The sequence below is a fragment of the Calonectris borealis genome, chromosome 9, assembly GCF_964195595.1.
Source record: "Calonectris borealis chromosome 9, bCalBor7.hap1.2, whole genome shotgun sequence".
NCBI classification, from domain to species: Eukaryota; Metazoa; Chordata; class Aves; order Procellariiformes; family Procellariidae; genus Calonectris; species Calonectris borealis.
The window spans coordinates 12,911,963-12,936,136 of record NC_134320.1 but is presented as its reverse complement, the minus strand read 5'-3'; the positions used below and the strand labels follow the sequence as shown (position 1 = coordinate 12,936,136).

Below are 24,174 nucleotides of genomic sequence, written 5' to 3'. Positions count from 1 at the left end.
GGTTTGTTGTTCTTTTAAAGCTGCAGTGTTACAGCTTCAAAAGTTAGAAAATCTTCCTACTCTTGTCATTCAGCCCTTTGTGTATGCGGTGTGCACTATGATACAAACTAATGTTTTTCCACAAAACCCATTTTTTTCCTCAAACCTTTTTTGTTCATGTTTCAGTGATCAGTGCACATGCTAGTCCTTTTTCCATCCACCTTCCCATTGCAGTACTTTGCTTACCTCCTGATTCTCCATCCAAACATCAGGAATGAGTGTAAGACAACAATTAAGTTGGTGAGCCTCCTCCCTCAACCCCTCCATCTAGCTTGCCTGACAGACACCCAAATGCAAAATTCATCCAATTGCACTATTCCTCATCGCTTATAACTACCTCCCACAATCCCTCCAAGCTCCCATTAATTTTTATGGTGTACACCCAAATGCACATGTACAATAGTGTCTCTCAGATGCCAAGATAAAAAGATCATTAGGGCAGGTCCAGAACTAGAGGAGAGAGGAAAGTGAATCACACATCTTTCCTAAAACAATCATCACTTGGTTATTGAAAAAATGTTCAAAATGGAAATGTTTATGAGTTCAAATAATTTAGCTACTTTCCTATTACAGAATCATAGAATCATAGAATCATTAAGGTTGGAAAAGACCTCTAAGATCATCGAGTCCAACGGTCAACCCAACACCATGAAGTAAAACTTACTAGCACTTGTAATGAGTACTACAGAGCTCATTTTTGACCATTGTGTAGATATTTAATTTCCTTGAAATAATGTTTCATTTGATCATGAAGTGTTTTATACTATTTAGATTACAACACACTGTCTAGTCTGAGTGGGATGACTACACTGCCAATAAGAACATCAAAATAATATTAGTACTGGTACTATGTATTTGAATTTTCCACCTTTTGTTAGGCCATCCCATAACGCTATCCCACATACACACACAGAGGGAGCTACTGCTAGACCTCAACTGAAAGCCAAACTCTGCAGGTGAAGACCATACAATACAGATTAAAACAGAATGACATCATACCGCAGGGCCACTAATACTACCTGGGAGTTGGGACCTGCCAGCCTCAACTCCTCAAGGAAACAGAATAGTATTTTCTGTACATTGTTGATGCTAGGGACAGAACTTGAAGCTGATGTAGCTCAGCAGGGTATGGCTAAAGACTGAATGAGTTGTCTCTGTTTCCTCAGCAATAGACCTGAGATGCAGGCAAATAAAACTACCTGACACAGCATCTCAAAACAATGCTAGGTCTGTTCAAAGTTCTGTCTCATCCTTAAACTAGCACAAGAGCCTGATTCACCCATTCAGACAATGTTCCTGCAACCATAAGAGATAAACTGCTGTTACCTTTTCTTTCAGAAAAACAAGCCTTCTGCTTGCCTCTCAAGATAAAATAATGTTGTAAGAGTTTCTTTGTCAAAACTGTGAGGTCAAAAGAGTGCTCTGCTGTTAAACCTTTGTGTCTTAAATTCCTTCCACTTCCTATGTCACAGGCTCCTTTCAGTTTGCTCACCTGACAGGGTTCACAGCAGAATACCTCTGTGTCCCAGAGTGATAGGAGTGGAAACGTGCACTTCTCAGGCCCCTTTCTCACATTGTCAGAGTGCTTTACTGTAAAAAGTACTGTATCAGCCTGATACTATGAGAGAAGTAACTAGAAATAAAAAAAATCAAGGATGTAATTATACAGAGAGAGAGTGTAACTTATTTTTATAGTAACTGGTATCCACAAACACAGCGAAGGACAGCCATATGTTGTTACAGTACACCACCACCACTTTCCTATGCTCAGCTCTGACTAGAAACAAGTGTTTGGCAGCAAGTGTGGCTCAATTCCCCCCCACACCCCAGTTTAGCCCTTGAACTCCTCCACGAATACCTTTCAAAAAGGATACTTATGAATCATATGTGACAAATTTTGTACCCACAGATTTCAAAGTGCTTGATGAGATGACTGTCTTTACCACTAGTATCAGAGACAAAAAAAGGGAAGATAAGTAAAGTTAAATGGCATGTCAAATATCAGAAACAAAGTTAGTAGAAGACTAGGAAGAACATAGACCTTTTAGTTTCTTGTGTCACACACTTTCCAACATATTTCACTGTCTTGTGAACCATATAAAAGTAAGATTTGAGTTTTCATTTTTAATGTGGCAGACCTGTCATCTTGGAAATCATGTGAGTTCACTGAACTGTTTACCACAGGACACCAAAATATCACCATGTCTCACAGTATTAGCACAGGGTCACATTACTCCAATAACTGCCTCCAATAGTTGAACACAACAATTTCCATAGTTGCTAGTATTATTCCAGTATTGTTTTCATTACCTTACTAGCAAAAAGTAGTGAAAACCACTGATTTATGATCATTGAGCATAGTCTACAGATTTTTAGGAAATCAATTTCTCCTCCTCTAGACAGCATGACTGAACAGTAACTTGGCTGGAGGAAGCTTGAATTTTAAGGGTCAGCTCTTTCATTTTAAGTTTTTAAACACGTTTTTCTGGAATTTGTCATTCACGGTTGCTGATCAACAATTAATTTTCCCTTTTTCATCTTTGTTGTGGTAGAGAAAGAGAAATAATTTGCAACATATTAAAAAAACACATAACTGGTAAATGTTTGAACATCCTGTAAAAGTATTTGCAAAGTAGATAAAGGTAAAATAAGGCAGGCAGTATAGCACTTCAGCAATCTTAATCTGAGAGAGCATTTGAAAGAAAAATATGTTTAGATGACAGATTCATATGCTGCATGTAATGATTTGTGTCTACTCATCTGCAATAATACCATTAACCTAAACAAACTTGCATTAATTAATTCAGGAGTCAGCAAGTAAAGAGGATGAAGAATAAAATCAAGTATTTTACAGCAACTCAGGACTTTATTCCTTAGGACACAAACAAATTAACAAAAGTTGGGAAGTCTCATAGAATCTCTAGTAGGTCCGAAAAAGTGTCTTGTACACAACCCTACCAAGATTACCGCTTAGGAAAGTTCAGACATTTGGAAGTAAATTGCTGCATAAAACCTAGGTGGGATATACATAAATGCACATTAACTAAGATTAATGAATCATTTCCATGAGCCATTAAAAAATGCAGAAGCCTGTGAACTCCATATACTGTGGATCCATTCATACAGAAGACAGCAAAAATCAAACACAGCAGAACAGTTCAGAAGGATAGCTTCTGGAGTATCCTTAATGCTATGTTATATGTTGGACATCTGGCTAGCTGCTCTTTTTTTTTTTTTGCTGTAAGGCACATGAAAAATGCTTCTTTTTGTCCACTGCATAAACACATGAACACAAATACTAAGAAACAAAATACAACACAGACATTTGCAAAGAGGCCAAGATTCAAGGCTAAAGATGTCTAGCTTTTACTGAGGGCTCAGATTAGTTGTTTCCTAATTCCAAGACAGATTCTCTATCAAATACCATTCCTCAGTCTGTACACACAACCTGTTGCCAACACTGGATGAAACATTAAAATAGTAGTGTAAGTATCCAAGTACCATTTATATCACTTGACAAGCAGGCTCAATGGCCGTGATGGATGAACTCATACAGTAAGCAAGCTGAAGTAAATAATTATGACAAACTGGAGTTCAAACTGCAGTATGATTCCTTTCCCATCCCTTCCCTCCTGGTACCTATCTACTACTGCTAATTTCAAGTTTCTGGTATTGTTTTATTTCTTTTATACCATCATACAAACAAATACACAAGACCGCACAGTTCAGAAGGAGAGGGGATTTTCTTTAAATGACAAGGTAATCTTATTATGACATGCAGCTTAATTTGCTGTCAGAGTTGACTTCATGAAAAGGATCTAATCAGATAGTTACTTGTGCCAATAACATTTTTTTAGAGGTTTTAATAGAAAGTGCCTCTTGGCATCTTCTCAATAGATTGGTTTAGAATTAAGCTATTTGAGACCCATGATTGCAGAAGTCAGATGAGTAAAGTGAGATGAGTAAGAGTAAATTTCAAGTTTATTTAGGTTGATAGCATTACCGCAGATAAAGACACAAATCATTATACTCTGCATATGAATCTGTCATCTAAACACCTTTTCGTTTCAAATGCTGTCTCAGATTAAAACTGCCAAAACGTTTTATTACCTGCCTTATTTTATCTCTGTCTACTTTGTAAATCAGTATAACTGATGCTGATATTAAAAACTTGGCATTTAAACTGGAACTAAGTCACTCCAGTGATAGAGTACCTTATGTTTTTTATAATTAAATTAATTCCTTTTGATCTTCATTTCTTCCAGTTTCAAGTCTTTGAGTCACAAAAATAACTAATACCAAGGTTTTAAAACATAGTCCCTTAAAAAAAAATCTCATTTGTTGGACAATCAATGTAAATCAAAAAAAAAATAGTTAACATTACAGGCCACAATACTCAGTAAGAACTGTTGTGTTCTTTTGAAAATCTGTCTACTTATCTAGATTTTGAACTATGGATACAAAAGCCTCTGTTTTTCAAATGGTAATTCTTTTTGAAGATATTTTAAAAATACTTTAAATCAGAACCAGAGAGCTGCATTAATAAATTCTCAGAAACAGAAGATTACAACATACCTGTCAAGTGCTCAAATATCATATTAATAATCCTGTTTTACAGAATAAACTGAAAAATGCATTTACCAGGCAAATCATTGGCTGAACTAGGATTCCCATCTCCTGAACTCAGAAGATGGTATTTTTTTTAAGTGCAAGTAATATTTGTGAAGCGCTGAAATATGGTGCCTGACAGAAAAATAAAGTATGATTATACCTTATGAGTATAGTTTCTAGTGAAAAGTATGCAAAGAGCAGCTAGTAATTAAACACTTGGCAAATTTGTCAGAATAAAATAACATTAAAGCCAAACATGTAAGCAAGAATCAAACCTGAAACAAAAAAGCATTGTTTTCAAATGCTTTTAAACAAACTGACACATTTTTTTACATGCTTTTGCTTTTAAAAATGTGCCACAAGCCTAATGGATCAAATTAATTCCATTTCTCCACTCTAATGCTTGATGGCCCCCACTGAAAAGAGAATTTGTGAATATATCCACAGGGTTGCAAACAAACGTAAGTCCATGTCATTCAAGTGGCATTTCACACAACCAAATCTATAAATTACAAGCACCACCCTGAAAAGCTGTTCTTGAGATATGACAAATCTCCTTGTGCCTAGGTAATTTATCTAAGCAATTCTTGAGCAAATTGTATCTGTTTACTGACACTCAAAGCCATGCTGCTTTTGCACTGCAACTACTAAGAAGCTCTCCTTGCCTTATAAGGTGATGTTATTGATTATGTAAAAATAAGGACTTGCCAGCTAAGGAGGAAAATGTCTTAAACAAGAATGTTTTGCCGTGTATTCTCATTTTCTTAGTGACTAGGTGCTTGACTGTATTTCATACTATTAAATTTCTTCTCTTTCTATTATTGCTGTCCTCAAGATTATCTGTTTGCTCAAGTAGAGCAATCTAATCCTCCTCAGTATTGGTAACACCATCCTGGTTTTGTTTTGCACCTGGTCATGAAATCTGCTTATGAACACTGCTTCATTCATCAACCTCACTTATGCGAAACAGGACTGTTCCCAAGACTAGGGCCTGAGGCACACCCCACGCAGCCTCTCTCTATTCTTAAATGCCCTTTGTAAGATGACCCAAGCTGGCTAAATGGGAAATTAATTTCTTACCTATCTTCTAATGCGTACTATTCCCTTTTGTCTTGCTCTTGAATAATATTTTCCCATGCGGCAATATACTCCATATCCTTTACTTAAACCTACATATGTATTTGATCTGTTACTTCAACCTTGTGTAGCAAATCAGTTATCTTATCAAAGACAGATACTGGTCTAGTCTGACACAATCGGCTTTTGTTAAAAACACATTGCATTTTATCCAATTTTCCATGTAACTTCATGTCCTTGGATTACCCTTTACCTTCAAAGACTTTGCTTAGTACTAAGGTCAGACTTACATAGCTATCCTCAACCCAAAATACTTATAATCCTCTGTCCTTGACTACTATCCTAGGTCAGACAAAGCTGTATTTGTGTATATAGTTGGACCTTTACTGTGCTGGTCAAATATTTTCCCTCAGAACTGTTTTCAACAGAAAAAGCAGCTTTCAACTGAATGAAAATGCCCTTGGAAAATTCTGACTTTTCATTGAAGCGTCAGGCATCTAAACCCAGAAACATTTTCATCTGAGAAATCAAAGATATTTCCATTATAAATGTTAATTTGGCATCTCGCAGAAATTGTAGTTTGAGTCCCTCAGTCTGATCAAAAAGAGCTTTCCTGGATGTGCAGTAGTCAAGAACTACTGTGACAGAACCCAGAATAACACCCACCATCACGCTCAGATACAGAAAATCATAATTTACGAAGGGGTAGACAGGGAGCTCTTGTCTGCAGTCCAGAGGTGCGTATGCCAAAAATAGCAGAGAGAGCTGCCCCAGTGGTGCTCTGGAAGAAAATTATTAGCTATAGAGGCAAAAAATATATTTTTTATTAAAGGTGTCATAATCCCTCCTCTGGATCATGGCAATGCCAATGATCCAAATGGATGAAAGGAAGTTGTCCCCTCAGGGGGTTCCTTTGGGCTACTGAAGTGAAACTAAGGAGAGGCAACCTCATTTAAGTCTTCCATGATACTGATATCCACAAATCATCACACACTTGCTACCAGCTACTGCCACACTATTAAGCCTTCTGGATAAGAAGCTAATCAGATTTCTGGAGACCATACCTAGTATCTCTTACATCTCACTAACTCCTCAGAAGATGAGCATCTGCCCCTGGGAGAGAAATTGTCATGGGCAGAGGCACTGGGAACACCCTGCCCCATCACACCTTTTTCTCTGCTGCTGTTTTCCTAGGTCCAGACATCCCCAGCTGGTCCCACACACCCACAAGTTTGCTCTGGCTCTTTGGGGAGCAGAGGAAGTAGCACCACTGGCCAGGCAGAAAGGAGGGAAAAGCAGCCTAGTGTTTTGCACAGCCTCTGCTTCTCCTGGAGAAGGGCTGCTTTTCCCTCCTTTCTGTCTGGATAGCACAGGAGTGAAGACAGACACAGCATGGAGAGAGGATGGTCCCAGCTATCCAGGGTGATCTAGGGCCACGCACAAAACTAGTATTGTAGATGCTGCCACAACCTAGTAATTTTACTACTGTTCACCAGTCATAGACATTTGTCATCATGATGTTAGTGAAGACTGAGTCTAGTTAACTCAGCTTTAAGTCAGCTTCTGTGACAGTACTGAAGGTACTTCAGAAACTTGTGTGAGCTGAAGGATACCAGGTGTCAGGAAGGTATCCATTCCTGATCAGAAAATATCAGCAATGGAAAGTTCATTACTTCCCTTAGGAATATTTTCCACTGGTTAGTTGCTGTCAAAACATGCTTTCTGTCTTTTAGCACAGATTTAACTTATTGCCTGCATTAATTTATTTTTTAAAAAAATAAACATTCCAGTATTATGTATTTTTTCACGAAAAGGTACTTAAAGAGTTCATTAAGTCACTAATTTACCTTTTCCTTTATTTTTAGTATTTTGGGGGAAGAATGAGGGGGCTCTTTCTTACATCCTTCCAACTTTTTGAAAACCACTTGAAAACATGGCGCACCACACTGGGCATGGTATTCCAGCACTGGTGTCACTAGTGTCTAATAGAGAAGCATTGGCACACTAGTCTTATTCTCTACTCGCTGTTTGCGTGCATCGCTTTCCTCAGAGCTCATGAAAAGTCTTGGCACTACAACCCACAAGCACTACAGGGAAGTTTAGCCCTCCTTGCTTATTTGTTTTCAGGAATGCAATTAGAGGAAATATATTTGAATGAGACCATCTTACCAGGCAATCAAGGTATGTCTACACAACTGCTCTGCCCTTACCATGATTTAGTCTGCATCATCCACATGTTTTATCATCAGCAACTTCATAGTGGTGAAATTGTTAAATATCAAATTTTCTATAGAACCCTCTAAAACCTGCATTGAAACACTTATCAATTCATGGCAGTCCTCCACTGGCAATTAGTATTTCAGGTCTATCAACCAGCCAATTCTTAATCAATTTAATACATGTCTTATTGCAACTGTAGAGAGCTTTTTTTTTATCATAATGCCATTCCAAATGCCTTAACAAAGCTTATTAAGTGCAGGTCATTTTTATCAAACTTGTAATTTCATCCAAGGATAAAGTTAGATTTGTCTGACAAGATCTATTTTCTATGAAAACATTCTCAGCAGCCATATATATATGTTAAATAGATGTTATTGTCACTCTGTTACAGTTCTCTTCTTCCTTGAAAGCCACAGGAAAAAAGTTCCAAATACAGCCTAAAATGGCTCTATTACAGAGAAGGTTTCTAGTACCAAACACCAGAAAATAAGAGTTAATTTCTAAAATTTATATTATGTGATTTTAAAATAATTATGATTCACTAATAGAATCACAGAATCATAGAATCATTTAGGTTGGAAAAGACCTCTAAGATTGAGTCCAACCGTCAACCCAACACTACCATGCCCACTATACCATGTCCCTAAGCGCCTCATCTACACGTCTTTTAAATACCTCCAGGGATGGTGACTCAACCACTTCCCTGGGCAGCCTGTTCCAAGGCTTGACCACTCTTTCAGTAAAGAAATTTCTCCTAATGTCCAATCTAAACCTCCCTTGGCACAACTTGAGGCCATTTCCTCTCGTCCTATCGGTAGTTACTTGGGAGAAGAGACCAACACCCACCTCACTACAACCTCCTTTCAGGTAGTTGTAGAGCGCGATGAGGTCTCCCCTCAGCCTCCTCTTCTCCAGACTAAACAACCCCAGTTCCCTCAGCCACTCCTCATAAGACTTGTGCTCCAGGCCCTTCACCAGCTTCGTTGCCCTTCTCTGGACACGCTCCAGCACCTCCATGTCCTTCTTGTAGTGAGGGGCCCAAAACTGAACACAGTATTCGAGGTGCGGCCTCACCAGTGCCGAGTACAGGGGCACGATCACCTCCCTACTCCTGCTGGCCACGCTATTTCTGATACAGGCCAGGATGCCATTAGCCTTAATGTTGTTCTGGTCTTTTTTCTTTTATAATTTTTGACAATTTGCAATATTAAGCCTATTTGATATATAGTCCCCAGATTCCACAGTAAACAGGATAAAGATAAGTGTAGTCTAGTTTAAAATAATTTCTTGAAAGTTTAAATAACGTCTAGTCCAAGATAGTAACAATTTCCAGTTTTGGCAAAACCAAAACATTTATTTGACCCTTTTCTCTTCCCTATTTCTTTATTTTTTCTAGAAGAATTTGACTTTAACCTTTCAGGCAGGTCATTTCCTGGTACAGCACTGCAAGCTCTGTATCTTCTAAGAGAGTGCCTTGATGCCAGCCACTTCTATACTACAGTGTTACATAAAATTCATTAAGTACTCAAAAATATGACTTGCTAAGATACCTAGTGAGCTTAACAATATGTTTTAAGTTTCCACACTTTCTACAGGTTTTTTGGGAGGTTGGGGTTTTTTTGGTTTTGTTTGGTTTTTGGGGTGGTTTTGTTGTTTGTTTGTTTTTAAGGTACCACCATGGATTTTGATGAAAAAAAAAATCCTATTAGAGGTTATCATCCTCCTAATGAATAATAGGTGACCTTCAATTTGGATCATTAGTTAACAAGACAGAAATCTAAATGCAGTGGTCCATACCAGAGTACTGGAAAGCCTTGCTAATTCAGGTGCCTGTGGCAGTATTATATGCCTCTGTGACAGGGGCTTGGAGGACTACGTGACCTCAGTCACTGGTTGACATGCCAAAGAATGCCTTGCCTTGGGGGTCTTAATGGTGAAGCTCTAGACAAGACCTTGTTATAGTTCAACATGAACAATTCAGCCCTTGGACCACACGTAACTGACACCATCTCAGTTAAAAGGGCAAATTAAACTAACCTATATTGTATTCAGGTTTTCACTTCGACTATTGCAGTTCACACAGTGAGTTTGGTCCATTGCCTTACCTCATATGGAAAGCAGGAAGCATGTCATACCTGCTGCTGCTCAAAGCTCTTTCACACTTTGAGAAACACAGGTCCAGATAAGATTTCAGTTCTTTGCTTGATCTTCTGTCCTCTACACTAGGGTACTCTAGTTGTTACTGAATTAGCTCTAGTCATGCCATTGCAGAAGATCGGTTATTTATAGGGCGAGGCTATCCATGCTCCTCTCACAGGCTTAGAAGTAGTTTTGATATTTGCCAGATCTTAGTCATAGGCATTCCTGGAAACCAAAGCAAGCAAGGCTGCTAACATAAACCCTGAAAGCTGAAGCCCCAGAGAAGAAAGGACCATGCTTTGCCTCCCTTCCACAGCAGACTGCAGAGCTATGTAAACATGCCGGAGGGAGTTAACTGCACTGCTGAAAACAGGTCCCCTCTACGTGCAACAGAAGTTTGGAAGAACTTGGAGAAGTCAAGTGCCTTCAAGTGACCAAATTCCTTCTTATGCTCTCACAGGGGTAAAACAGATCAATGGGCTTAGCTATGCAAATGCTGTCATCCAACTAAGCTGTCATCAACAGTCAAGCAATAATTTTAAAGTTCACTGAATCACAACAGGCCATACCTCTACCAAAACAAAAGATAAGCAAGTGACTACATCAGTTTTATTTGGAGAAAAATAGCTGTGAAAAAAGGAAATAAACTGAGCATAAGCTAGCACAGAGTGAGGCTTTTAAATACAAATCTAGGTCTAAATCAATTAAAATGTGAAGGTATTGGAAACAAGCCACTGGAGTGAAGTCTGAGTGGCGAACAGTTTTGAAATTAGATCTGGATTAAGGGTTGAGTGCAGGAGTTGTCAGAGATGGGAAAGGAAAAGAAAAGCAGTGATTTCAATGAATGTGTTTCTTAACCAAATCATATTCATGGAACAGCTACACTTGCTCATGCATGGTATAGCTGGCTTTTGTGTTATGAGCAACTCATGACCGAAACCTCAATAGCTGACCTCTCCATCTGTAATGGAACACTGAGAATGAGAAAAACCTCATGCTCATTCATGCTGCACTGTACTTTTCCCCACCTCTATTATTGCCTGTATTTGGGTCAGTGCCAGTGTTGGTACATGTGCACAGCATATTGTGCCAATAAATAGACGGGAATGATGCCAAATTAAAACAAAAATATCTGTCATAATCTGTTTCCAGAATCTTTTACTGGAAACATAATGACCTGTCAGACATTAGGTAGGCAAGCTTTAAGAGACTGGCTTAACCTCTCTGAAACTGGTGCCTGAATAATACCTGCAACATCTCTAATAACATGTCAAAATAATCCATTAAGAAGAATTACAAAAGCATTTTATACTTTAGCTAAACGCAGCAATGACAACATTACAAGGGTACAGATTTCCTTGTACCGTGGCAGATCCATTATTTACCATCATGCTGATGTTCCAGCAGCAGATGGAAGAAATAAAACCCTCCAAGTACATCTTGTGGCTTGTACAGAAAAAAGTGGGGGAATTTCCTCACCCCTCCCAGAGGCCTGAGGGCTGGCATGCCCTGTTGCCTTGGCTTGCACAGCATAATTGTGTTACGGCATGAGATCACACTGCCCTTTATCACAGGTTCCATGATTTCTTCAGGCAATGATTGCCACACCTTGAATACCTGCTGTAAAATCATACATCCTTCTGTTTGCCTGAAAGTGAGTGCCCTTTAATTTCATTAAGTTCCCACATTCTTTTAAAAATGTAGTAAAACAGAAATAAGAAATTCTCATTGCAGCTTCTCATCTGAAATACCATAGCTTTGCAAAACTATATCCCCTTCAAATCTTCACTCTAGCAAAAGTAATCTTATTTTTCCATCTTCACCCAACTATATTTCTAACCAAACAATAAGACTCACTGGTCACACTTGCAAAAAAAAAAAACCACACTATATTCTTCCCACCCCACGTGTCTCAAACTTTCTCCATCACAGCACACTGTCCTCACTCAACATACTTTTCTGTAGCATTCACAGGCTCGCAGGAAAGCCTTTTGCACAGACAGATATTGAGAGTTTCGTTATCCTGCTCCAGAGTAGTATGGTGATAGGAGCAGTGAGATGAACTATCCCAAGTGGAAATCTAGTGGTAGTTTTTCCTTTTCTGTTTTATGTTTGATAAGCTTCTCTGCTGATCAAAAGGCAGTTTGACCTCTTTTAATATGTATCCTCAGTACTGTTATTTTAATCTGCCACTGTTCCTAAACAAAATATCCTGTTTTGCTTATATAGAATTTTAAACTGCAATATTAGGATAAATACCACACATTTCTTTCACTTCTAGCAGTATAAAAGCTGCTATTATCCTTGTTCAATAAAAATACTTTTTTTTTGTTAGGATATCTGCCATAATTCATTAACCTCAATTGTTCTTTGCACTGAAATTTGCATGCCTGTTAGGGAACATTATATCATGAGGGTTTTCTAACTGGTCTTTCTCCATTTTAAAATATCTTTACAAAAGCAAAGATCTGGCTTGCCAGAGAGCTGCTTTCTTTAGATTACAGTGGAACCTATTCCTGTGCAATATGTCTTCCCTTTCTCAACACTGAGCCCTCCACTTAATGTGCTTTCTTTACAAACCTATTAGAGACTTCCAACATCATCCAGCTAGCTAATTGTGCATGGGTTACACATTGGAAAAAGCTGCTGGAGAATCTGAAGACATAATCTTTGGACCAATCTGCTCACAGGACTAGAGATTCTCAGAGGATATATTAAACTAAACAAGCTTTCTATTAACAAGGCTTTACAAAGGCTATCCTGCTCTCAGCTGCTCAGCTCAGCATAGGGAGATTAAAAGACTGCTTTTTTTAAGTCACTCCCAGCGCCTCTTACTCATTACCTAACTGGCCAGAAGTACAACATATTACTGAGTAAAATACTCTTCCACAAAAGTGCTAAACCATGTCCTGATCTTGTCACACAGGTTCTGAATCTATTTCCATATCTGGAATGAGTATGGTTTCTCACAACTGTACAAATAAGCAATAATATAATTTCATGAATACTTTGTATATTATCCTATTGCTGTCAGTTTTGTCATGGGCTTCACCCAGCACTGGTCACCTTGGTGCCCTGCTTTTATGTTCTGTGGGGATACACATATCCCCGATCACAGTTCTGTTTGTACCTCATACTCTCCTTATTTACCTTATTCCACAGTCTTCTGATAGAGGAAGAGAATTCTGTTATTTTTATACAGATGATTTTTTTTTTCCTAAAAGATACAGTGAATTATCACTTTTGTTTCTCTATTTTTGTTAGCATCTTTACAAACACAAGCAAGCATCAGAATATAAGACACATTATTCCTCCAAGCCTTCCTCCACATTCATAGCTCATCCTTCAACAAAATTGTGCAAGGAAAGAGTTCTTTACAGGATTTTCTCATAGGGGATCATATTTCCCTTTCAAGTTGTACCTTTATAACTGTGAGAGCATCCTCTGAATCTTGGCAATGCGGAAGCTGGAGATTTGTCAAAAACAGTCTCCACAGATCTGAACTATTTTAACTGTTATTGTGCAGCTATATCTATGTAATGATGAAATATCTGAACTGACTTCCTGAAAAAATGCCAAATAATTATTTTCCTATTGGAGTATAATTTTGGTGCACTGGCTTTAGCTTTCAATCCATGTCACCAGAGGGCCATAGCAAGAATATTACTCCAACTGTTGCTTACAAAGTTCTAGCAGCAATTTTATTGCCTTGCTTTCACCGTAGTATTTTAGTTTGAGCAGAATGATGCCTATCTGTTTGGAAAATCTTGTTCACATTACTCTCTTGCTACCCACTCCTTCCACCACCCTCCTAGTCCCCAAGGAGGGGGAGAGTGCCTCCCTCCCAGGGCAGAGGCACTAAAACCATTGCTATCCTCAGTACCTGTCTTCGTAGGTGCGAGTTCATTGTACTTGATATAATTTATTGATGAGCAGTTTTTAAAAGCTTTATAGCTTTCACTTCATTTGGATCAGACCTTTTCTCTTTTCCTCTATGATGTGATTGAAGTAATTCATTTGATCAAAACCAATTTGTACTTGTACTTCACTGCGTTTAATCTTTAGGGTTTACTCTCCCTGCATCTTGCAAATGATTAGATTTGTGGTACCACTGGTATTAGATTGTCATTAGCAAGGCATGTAACCACTGCCGGTCCTTATTCTTCATACATCTGTTTTCTGGAATACTACTCAAGCAAATGGTGATGCCAAGGACATTCTCATGAAATATAATCTTCCACATAGAGTGCAAAAATCCCTGCTAACTTGCTTGCTCTTCTACATTTCGTTCCCTCTGCCAGTACCAGGGCTAAAGCATTTTATACAATGAATATGCTTCGTGTGAAGAGCTTGAAAGTGATCTCATCTGAGGCAGCTGGCATCAGAGTCTTTTTAAGGCCTTAAGGCTTTATGCACAGCCAGGTCACACCAGTGTTCATCCTTTCTAATGCGATAATTTAGCTTACTCATGCCAATGGTATCTCCAGTTTTGTAATCATGCTAAAGATGTACCATATGCAGAAGTTCCTTTTCTGCAGGGAAAGAAACCCTATTGCCAAGCCACAGGTAGACTAGTTTTGCAGTGTCCTGAGAAATTTTCTATGCCTCCAAACATGCCAGGAAATCTTTTTAAGTTTTCTCTGAGGTGAAATTTCTTTTTATGAGTTCCATGGTCATTCAGGTATTCACAAGCTTAATGATTTTAAAGATTTTTTCTGCTGCTGGTTTTGATGCCATATTTATTACAGAGATTTTTTTTTCCCCTTCTAAATGCATTTAATATAGTATTTCCTAATTATGAAAATGGATGCCTTTCATACACTCCTAGTTTCCTTGGAATGGAGGATGCTGTGTTTGGTTTCTTATATTTTGCCTCAGGGGTTCTATTTGCTTATGTCCTGAAGTGAAATTCGTTTCACCAAACTTTAGATACTTAATTATTAGCCATCTAAGTCTAATCTAGTTGTTCAGACTCTTTTATAGTCAATAAGGGAAAGAAACTCATCCTAGTTTCAGTTCATTCCAATTAACTCCAACATTGCAGGATGAGACTAACTGCCTTGGGAGTTGGCCATTTCTCTTTATTGATGAAAAAGTAAGACTGGTAGATTAGATTTTTTTCAGATATCCTACTATAAGGTGTCTAAAGATAGAAGATAGTGGAGATGAATCCTACCAACAATGTCATCTTTGAATCACACACATTTTTCTGAAAAGTCACATGCACGTCGTCAATGCTGGTATGTGTGTAGCTGACTCCTATGCATCTCTGCCAGTGCATTTTTTTTTTTTTTTTACTTGGTTGTATTTTGGTTGCAGGGGGGTTTTTTTGTTAGATGGAGCGTCATTTCCTTGTTATTATACAACGGATATCAGGGAGGTTTTTTCTTCTTCTCTTTAGCTGCCTCACATAGTCTGCATCTTCCAAAGCTCTTTCTAATGTTAATTTGTCTGACATTAGTGCCTGTTCATATATTCCTTTTGAATCTGAGTATTCTTATATCATTTTGCATGCCCTATGCTTCTATTTTCAAGAGTAGCTGCATTACCCACTCATCACTTATATAAGCAAGTCTCCATTTATGCCTCAGATTTTTTCTCTGCATGGAGGTGTTATATTCAGGATATAATAGGCTTCAAATAACTTGAGTAAGATGTCTCAGTTTTCCTATTTGCTTCAGTGAGCTTACAACTAGAAGCCCAGGGTTGCAAATATCCCAGACATTTTACTCACTGCATACTAGAGAACAAGCCACTTCTCAGTCTGCAGCTACCTGTGTATAAAAAGACCTGACTAAGATCAATTCTATTAACTCTCTCCATTTTCCCTACATCCCTGCAATGCTTCCAGTTTCAAAGTTGAAAACAGCAAATTTTTAGCTATATTCTGCATAAAAGCCAGAGTTAATTCTTTGCATCTGACTACATCTGGCTCTAGAATCTGACAGTCAGACTTTCCTGTAAGGATGCATTGAACTAGTTTTTGTTACCACTGATTTTCATCCACCCTCCCTGCTCTCAGACAAGACAAAGAGAATGAATCTGAAAAAAAAAAAAAAAGACATGATGATTTGACTTTCCAGGACTACAATATGATTCCATTTATCCTCAGTTGTTTAGTATTTTAAGTTGCAACAGTAGTGGGGTTTTTTTTTTAAACCACTCCATAAAAAGAGAAGAGCAGAATTCACTAGTAACAACTACAAGTTAAAATATCATTTATACCAGGTTTAGCAATTCCTTCTCAGCTTTCTCCACAGTGTAGATTAGGTTATCTTTACATGTTAAGTCACTGTAGATCTCATGGTCTTTTCAAAAACATACCTATTATTCTAACAATTATATCTAATATAACCATGCCCTGCACTTTCCAACCAGTCTGCACTGATAACTCCCCATCCTCTGAAGAAAATTCTGTGGTACATAGAAAACCACCACCTCTCTTGCAAGAGTCAGGAGGAGAGACCGTCTCTAAAAATTTTAATCTGCTGTGCGTGCATTTAAGACCTGGAGATGTCTCTGTGCCTCACCAGCTCAGTCATACACACAAGCTGTTGTATAAAGTAACCAAATAATCTCAGTCAGCTGTTAGCAGGAGTCAGCCACATGCAGAACTTAGCCAGATAAACAAAGTTTCATGGTTTGCCTGCTCCCACTCAAACACCACCAAAATGGAAATGTTTGCTTTTTAGGTTATCACATAGCTAATATCAAAATCATTTTCCCTTTAAAAAAAAAAGTCTACCAAGAAACAAGACATCATTTGTCCTTACTACAGAAAATATTGAATGAACAGAAGTGACATCTTTTCTTTGATAACTTTCTTATGTATGTTTCTTCACAAACACAACAGATTAATATTAAACTCATGACATAACTAATTTACAACTCAGACTTAAATAAAAATGTTCACAAAACAGACTCTTTAAAATAAAAGGCTGCAAACCTCAAGAAATCTTAAAAACATTGCACAAAGGATGGATCCTGGGAGTGGTAACATTTATCTCTAGAGACTTATGCCTACAGCAGAAATATAGCACCTAGCAATAGAATATTAAATAACATACTTTTAACAAATGTGTATTTATAGCACAGTTTTCTATAGGAAAATAGTCTCTGGAAAAATCGCTATATGCAATTTTGACTAGTATCACAGGAATTCCTGTACTTTGGGGCTTTTTAATAGTAAATATTTGCCTTTGGGGAGGATGGGATTACCTTGAGTTACAGAGTCCCTGTTATGCGATGAGGCAAAAGACGAAACACCTTCTGGGTCAAATGCAGGGCTTTACAGAGCTGAAGCAGAGCTGCCATATGTATTTCTAACTGTGCCCACATCTTCTGCTTTTTTTTTGGGGGGGGGGAGGGGGCTGACAGGGGTGTTTGGTTTGGGGTTTTTTGTTGTTGTTGCTGTTATGTGGTGTTGCTGGTTTGTAGTTGTTTCTTGTTCCCCCGCCCCACAACCTACGAGTTATTTCTCTCTTACTATTATGCTTTTCAGCAGAGTCACAGTTGGACTAGGACTCTGTTCCTCCAACAAAACAAAAGTGAACCTCCTTTAAGTCTGAGTCAAAACAGCCACAACAACATCTCTGCCAGAATATTTTTCCCTATTTGAACATGCTAATGCTATTTTATCAAAAAGATAAATAGCAATTTTTACCAACATTCTCAAAATTTGGACAGAACATGTCAATTTAACAAAGTGTGGTCATTTAATGCTTATTGGCTGAAAGAACAGAAATTTTAAGATTCTGATCTTTCATCCTGACATGATGCAAAAACTATTTTGAAATCTCATAATTTTCTGCATAATGGAAATCCTAAATGTTCTGCAATACAGCTAGTGGCAGTAGTGTTTCTCATCAACATTACCTGAGACTTCTCACTTGAAAAGTCTGGTTCAGGTTACCTGTATTTTTGTGAAACAGTAGCTATATAGGAGGAAAATTTCCATAATAGATGTTTATTTCAGGCATAATATTTTGGGAAAAAAAATAAAAATCATGAAATTCCATGGTTTTGTTCCTGATAAATCCTCATGAGATTATTTTTAAGTGCACTGTACTTTGAGCAACAACCTCATATTCCACCCTGGAGATGCCTTTTGATATTTCTTTGAAACTCCACCCTAAGCTAGATAACATTGTGAAACTTTGAAAAATTGGCTATTTATACACTTTCAAAAAGAAAAACTCGCAACTCTTCAATTTCAAGAGCTAAATTCTGAAGGTCCTGCTGCTATTGAGCACACCGTATCCTACCACAGCCCCTATTTGAATTGTTCAGCCTCATCAGCCCCAGGGGACAACCTGCCTGTGGTTCAACTTTAGGCTACATTATTCAGACTCCTGCCAACTGTCTCGTCTGCGATGGCATTGCCTTCATGGCATGTGCTGGGCAGTACAGAAGAGGACATCATATGAGTCAAACTCAGAAGAGGCAGAAGCTGAACCAGGAAGGGCTAAACAGATTTAGATGTTGCATCTGGTGTCAGTGAGGCAGGAAGGGAGAGGAACTGTGCCTGGCTAGTGGCGAGGGAAGACTGGAACTGTGCGCGCAAAGGGAGGTTCAAATAGCAATGAGGGGACCTAGAGTAAACATTTCTGGGCATGTGAACTGAGAGTGGAAGCCTGGAGATGTGGGGAATCAATGGAAAAATTGGTATTCGATTACAGAAGTAAGGCATGCTAATGTGCCAGCACTGTATACGGAGTAAAACTCTATACATGTGCATATACAAGCATCCTGAATTCAGTTTCCCAGCTTAGAAGTTACCACCTTTACAATATTAATAATGTTCTTTAACACTGTATATTGTATGGTGTAGAATCTGAGACACGCAGGTGGGCTGTTCTGCCCATGGAGGGCTGAAGTGCAAATCTAGAAGCGGGTTGATTGATACAATGTTTTCCTGCTATCTTCTCCCTATCCCTGAATTAGTTAGGCATGAATTTAGCTTGGCAGCAATTTTTGAGTTATGCTAAGCGGTTTACACTTAGTTTCTTCCAATTTTTAAAGCAGACTTAGTACAAAATCTACCTTTTTCTATTACACTATTTAAATTATTTCTCCCTGGAGATGCTGGGAGACGCAACCAGAGCAGCTGGTGTGTGATAAGACTTCTTGCCAGCCTTAAAATGCTGTAGACCCATGTCTGATACTTTTGAAATACCAGCACTGCACATGGATTAGAATTCCTCTTTCATGCTGCACTGAACGATGTGATTATATCTGTAATACTATAGAGCAACTGTGTCAACAATAAAGAGGAAACATTTATGGCATAGGTTATTAAAACAATGAAAAATAGGCCAGTGCAATTTAAGTTCCTTTAGTGGGCTGAATAATAACTAGTTAAATAAGGAACAAAGATTAATAACTTATTACAGAATCAGAACCATCACAACAAGCACAAGAAAATTGTCTTCACTTTAAACTGCATCTCAAGAGGCTTCAAAGCAGAAGCACGGACAATACACAATGAACATGTTAGAGCAAATACAAAAGGAAGGGGACTTGGAGGACCTGTTGCAGCCCAAAATGAAGGCATCACTCAACTTAAACTTCAGTGTACACACATAGCAACCAGTTAAACACACCAGACAAAAGTTTATGCTAGAAGTGGTGGTGGCTCAAAAGACTGAACATGACTGTGGTGGCCAAGTAGATTGCCTGTTTCAGCATGCACCCCCTATTCCTATCTGATGTGGTACTGGGCTTCATGCAAGCATAGGAGGAAAACAGGACTCAAATTTTTACTGAGAGGTATAAAAGCTCATTATAAAGCGATAAGGCTGCTTAGAAGTAAGGCCTAGCTCAGAGATCATCAGATTAAGGAGGAAATTTAAAGTAATATTCATCTTCAGTTAGTTATTCTTGAAGAGAATAAAAGAACAGAGCAGACAGAACTCAGCATAATCAAATGCAATTTCCATTACAAGCCTGTATTTTTCATGCTAGGTTTGACAACTCAGTTCAAACAATTCAAGTTGTTTGTAGTAAGAAAGCCAGTATTTCCAAAGATTAAAAACCTAGAATTAGGCTCCTACTTCCATTTTTGGCCTTTTAATTAGGTTTTTCTGAAGTGCTGGAAACTAAACAACTCTGATGGCTTTCATACATTGCTTTTTAATAATAGCTCTTAACTGCTTGGCACTTTGGAGGTTTCAGATAAGATTGGGAGTGGATCAGAAAAGGGTTGTTTGGTTTGATTTTACTCTTCCAGAAGCAAGAGGATCTAAAGTTTTACTACACAATTTGATCTCATGAGATTCCCACCTTGATCATGGCTTTTATAAGAATTTACATTAAAATCTTACAATCTTTTCTGAATTAGACTCAATTTTTCACACTAACTCAGTATATGACCTTGGATGAACAAATCACAATCTTCTGACAGATGCAATTTAATTTTTTTAAATAATACACAAATGCACACACACAAAACCCAGATACTATAGAACAACTTCCATGGCTGTAGTATAGAGGACAGCAGAGCAAGTTAATTTAGCCTTTCTATCTGTAACTAAGATCATAAGGATGTTTTACATAAGTTTCTTCAGGATACAGAATTTGTACTTTGTGTGTAAAGCAGTGATACCATAAACAACCAATAATGAAAGGAAAGGAGGTACTGGAATGTTAGGTTTAAGACCCACTGTTACTTACTCAGTATTTCTACAATATTGCTGCAGAGCTCAAATCACTACTCAGTTTTACATTTGTTCCCTTCTTTAAGGAGGCAGAGAGCACAAGCAAGAAAGCAAGAGAAAGGAGCAGGAGGGAGAAAGTGGGGCGACAATCAATGAAGCACATTTTCCCTTAACAGTAAAAATAGCTGACAGACCTGCTTCCCCAAGAACACTGAGAATTACTTTGCAAGTAAAAGTAGCAGAGAATATAACTCAACTTGGGGGACTCATGGGAGAGCTGTTGACAGATATGAGGATGATATAATTGCTTACGATGAACAGGTTTTTCTTTTATCTCAATAAAGCACTTTTGGATGAAAAGATTGGAAAGACAGGTGCGAGACAATAGCATAAAGCCTGTTCCTAACTTATTTACATAATTTTATATAAAGGGGCATTGATGTATGAAGTGTAAAACAAATGTGTTGAATGCTGAAAATAAAGTATTACAGAGAACAACTTATGTACACTCCCAGCGATAAGAAACTTAATATTTGATGAAATATACTTTGCCTATTGAAGAAACGCACTGATTTTACAAAAGGCTGAGTATATGTGTTTAAGAAAAAGTTCACTACTGTCCTTACATAAAGCAGCTGATACAGTTGCATCTTAAATTGTTTTCTGTTAAAATTACATAAGGGATCACACTTACAGCGAACAGTAGATGAGAATAGTGAACAGGATAATCTAGTACACATTTCCTCTTCCAGCTCCTACTGCATTTATGTATCCCATGACACATCCCCTTCAGCTATTCTGGTACCCTTCAAGACAGTTTTTGAGCATCAAGTGTTTTGGGGGTTTTTGGGGTTTCTTTGTTGTTATTATTACTGAAAAACATTAGACAAGACTGATGATGGGTGAATGTATGCAGTAATGGGTGGGTAAAGAGATGGTATTTTCTATGTTTCCATAGATGATTCCCTTATGCTTTAAAGTGAAATTTCTTTGTGTAATAGAGAAGCATGTTGGTATCAATATCTGTATGGAAAGTATTCTTTAACAAACTTCACAGATACCTAAAACCAATCTTAACCCACACCGGTCCACCTCTCACAACGACATTACCTGAATGGTGTAATCCCATTGCCAGGCTTCTGACCAGCCCCAGTGCCTATGGTGTAAGTACCTAACTTGGTTAATCATATTTAAGGTGTAATCCAAAACCTGCCATAGTCAATGACACACTTTAGTAAAGTCCCTTCTCCGAAGCTTATTACTTTTCAAACTAAGAATTATACAATTTCTTCAGGGTTGTGGAGAAGAGGTCTCGGAAAGTGCAGTGCTACATTTTCAAGAATGCCACCAATACTGTGAGCTTCAAGTATGAGTGACATGTTCTAAATAATTCAGCCAGATGCTGAAAGTATTGGCTACCCATCAGTGATATTTAAGCACTGAAATTATCTTAAAGATCTGAAGGGTAGGTTATGTTTCTCAACACTGCTTGAGAGCAGAACATGGTAAGCAACTATCTGCTTTAATCAACATCAAGATGGTAAATTAACACCTGAAAAAAATAAGCAAATAATGAAATAAAATGAAAGTGGAATTGCATCTGACTTATTCTTCATTTAAACTTTAACAAAAATCCTCCTCAAGAGTCTCCCCTTCCACTGATCTTTTTCTTTCTTTGAATACAGGATCAACTGAAGGATGATGACACAGATTATATCATAAATAATGACGAATTGACTGAAAACTACGAATCATCTGCTCACATACCAGTGCCAGTGCAGGACAGAACAGGTTCCACCCAGACTACAGACAAGGAAGATATTAATGAAGGAGACCTAGGATTAGGAGGGTACAAACTCCAGCTTGAACACACTCCAGGTCAACCCCAGATGAATTCGTTGGCATGAACAGTGCAATGTTAATCACAAGAAATAAGACTAAAACAAAGAAATAAAAGGATACCGTTATGTGAACAAGATGCTAGAAAATGTACTAAGCACAAAAATTTTACCAACTAAATGCCTGTTCTCCCCAGGAAAGAATTTACCATCATCCATATACTTACAACAATACGCAGGTTTTCTGACTGCAGCAGTTTTTATTAAAAAGATGTAGGCACTGCCAGCCCACTGTAAATCCATTAGGGTCATGTGTTGTCTCAGGTAGTGCTTGGCTGTACCATGCCCCTCACATGTACACAGGCCTTTGAATGTTGCCTATAGTCTTTAGTCAGCTAGAACAGAGAGAAATAGCTTCCTAATATATTCACGCTCATATGATGACAGCACTTTTTATACAGCTGGTCCTGAACAGATCCACAGATAGCTGCTACTCCAGTAGTTATTACATTTATAATGAAGAAGCAGAAGATTCTTTGTCCAATGAGTATGTGATCTAAAAATACTTAAAACATACATTGCAGCACCTCAGTCTTGACAGATCAAGCTCCTTCATGCTCACAGTACAGACTTTTCCTGACAGCCACCCCAACATTTGCTTTCTAAATGGACTTTATAGCTTAGTCCATATAGGGTTGCACCAGGTTGCCACAAACTGAACATTGATAGTAGGAGACATTGAAGTCTATGAAATCAGCAACAGACCCCCTTTTATTGCTGCACTGAATGGGCATGACCACTATTTAAACAGCAGTTATTCCACAAGGCATTTGTCATTACAGCTTTGCAGCACACAGAGCTTATATACTAGGAAAAGTTTTATTGTTTTGCAAGATAATTCTAAATGTATGCTTTGATTTAAGAAGTTGACTGTTTCATTTTTTTTTATTGTTCAAGGAAAGCGAGTTGTTTCTAATCAAATATTTCTGCAAAACAGCTATATCTTAAGACTGGCTACTCCTAAGATGAATTTGTCTGTCTCTATTAATGCTGGGCACTCAATATCACATTAGTGATGAGGACAGTGGTGGTTAGATATAAAAAAAAACAAGATGAGAGTTTAAGTATGGAAGTATTAATTGTGTCTGCATAAACACAGTAACTAGATAAACAACTGGTCAGCCATACATACAGCTAGCTGCCATATACTATTATCAAGCATTAGCACAGATCAGCTTTTGCATATACCAGTTAAGTAGTGCAAGTATAGGGATAGAGCCAGGCTTTTACTGTTAGAGCATGTACCTTTTCTCACTGCAGAAGTTTCAACTAACTGTGCATGACAATGTTCCTACTACGAAAGTTAAACCATGAGGAGGTTTTAAATAAGGTCATTCTTAATATACAGAGACAATGAGCAAGCAAAAAATTTGTAATCTTATGAGATTAAAAATCAAGCTATCTCCATGAATGATCATAAAGCTGAATAGGTCTTGATTTCACCACAGATGGAAGCTGAAATACAAAATTAAATATAATCAAGTTTTAGTCATTCTTTTCCAGGCTAATTAATTTCTGGTTAAATGTGACTCTAG

The 24,174-nt window shown here is 37.9% G+C and overlaps 1 protein-coding gene and 1 long non-coding RNA gene across 2 annotated transcripts in view; both read left to right on the top strand.

Annotated features, from left to right (window-relative positions):
• Positions 1 to 21,611, top strand: part of LOC142085866 (uncharacterized) — a 49,630-nt gene extending 28,019 nt beyond the window's left edge. Inside the window, exon 3 of the long non-coding RNA XR_012674855.1 lies at positions 21,494 to 21,611. This is a non-coding gene — a long non-coding RNA (uncharacterized LOC142085866). The remainder of the gene's footprint in view (positions 1 to 21,493) is intronic.
• The window catches only part of SLC9A9 (solute carrier family 9 member A9), a 208,275-nt gene extending 184,672 nt beyond the window's left edge, over positions 1 to 23,603 (top strand). Inside the window, exons 15-16 of the mRNA XM_075158327.1 lie at positions 21,799 to 21,904; positions 22,427 to 23,603. Of these exons, the coding sequence (XP_075014428.1) occupies positions 21,799 to 21,904; positions 22,427 to 22,648 (328 nt within the window). The 3' untranslated portion in view covers positions 22,649 to 23,603. The remainder of the gene's footprint in view (positions 1 to 21,798; positions 21,905 to 22,426) is intronic.
• The last annotated feature ends 571 nt before the right edge of the window (positions 23,604 to 24,174 follow it).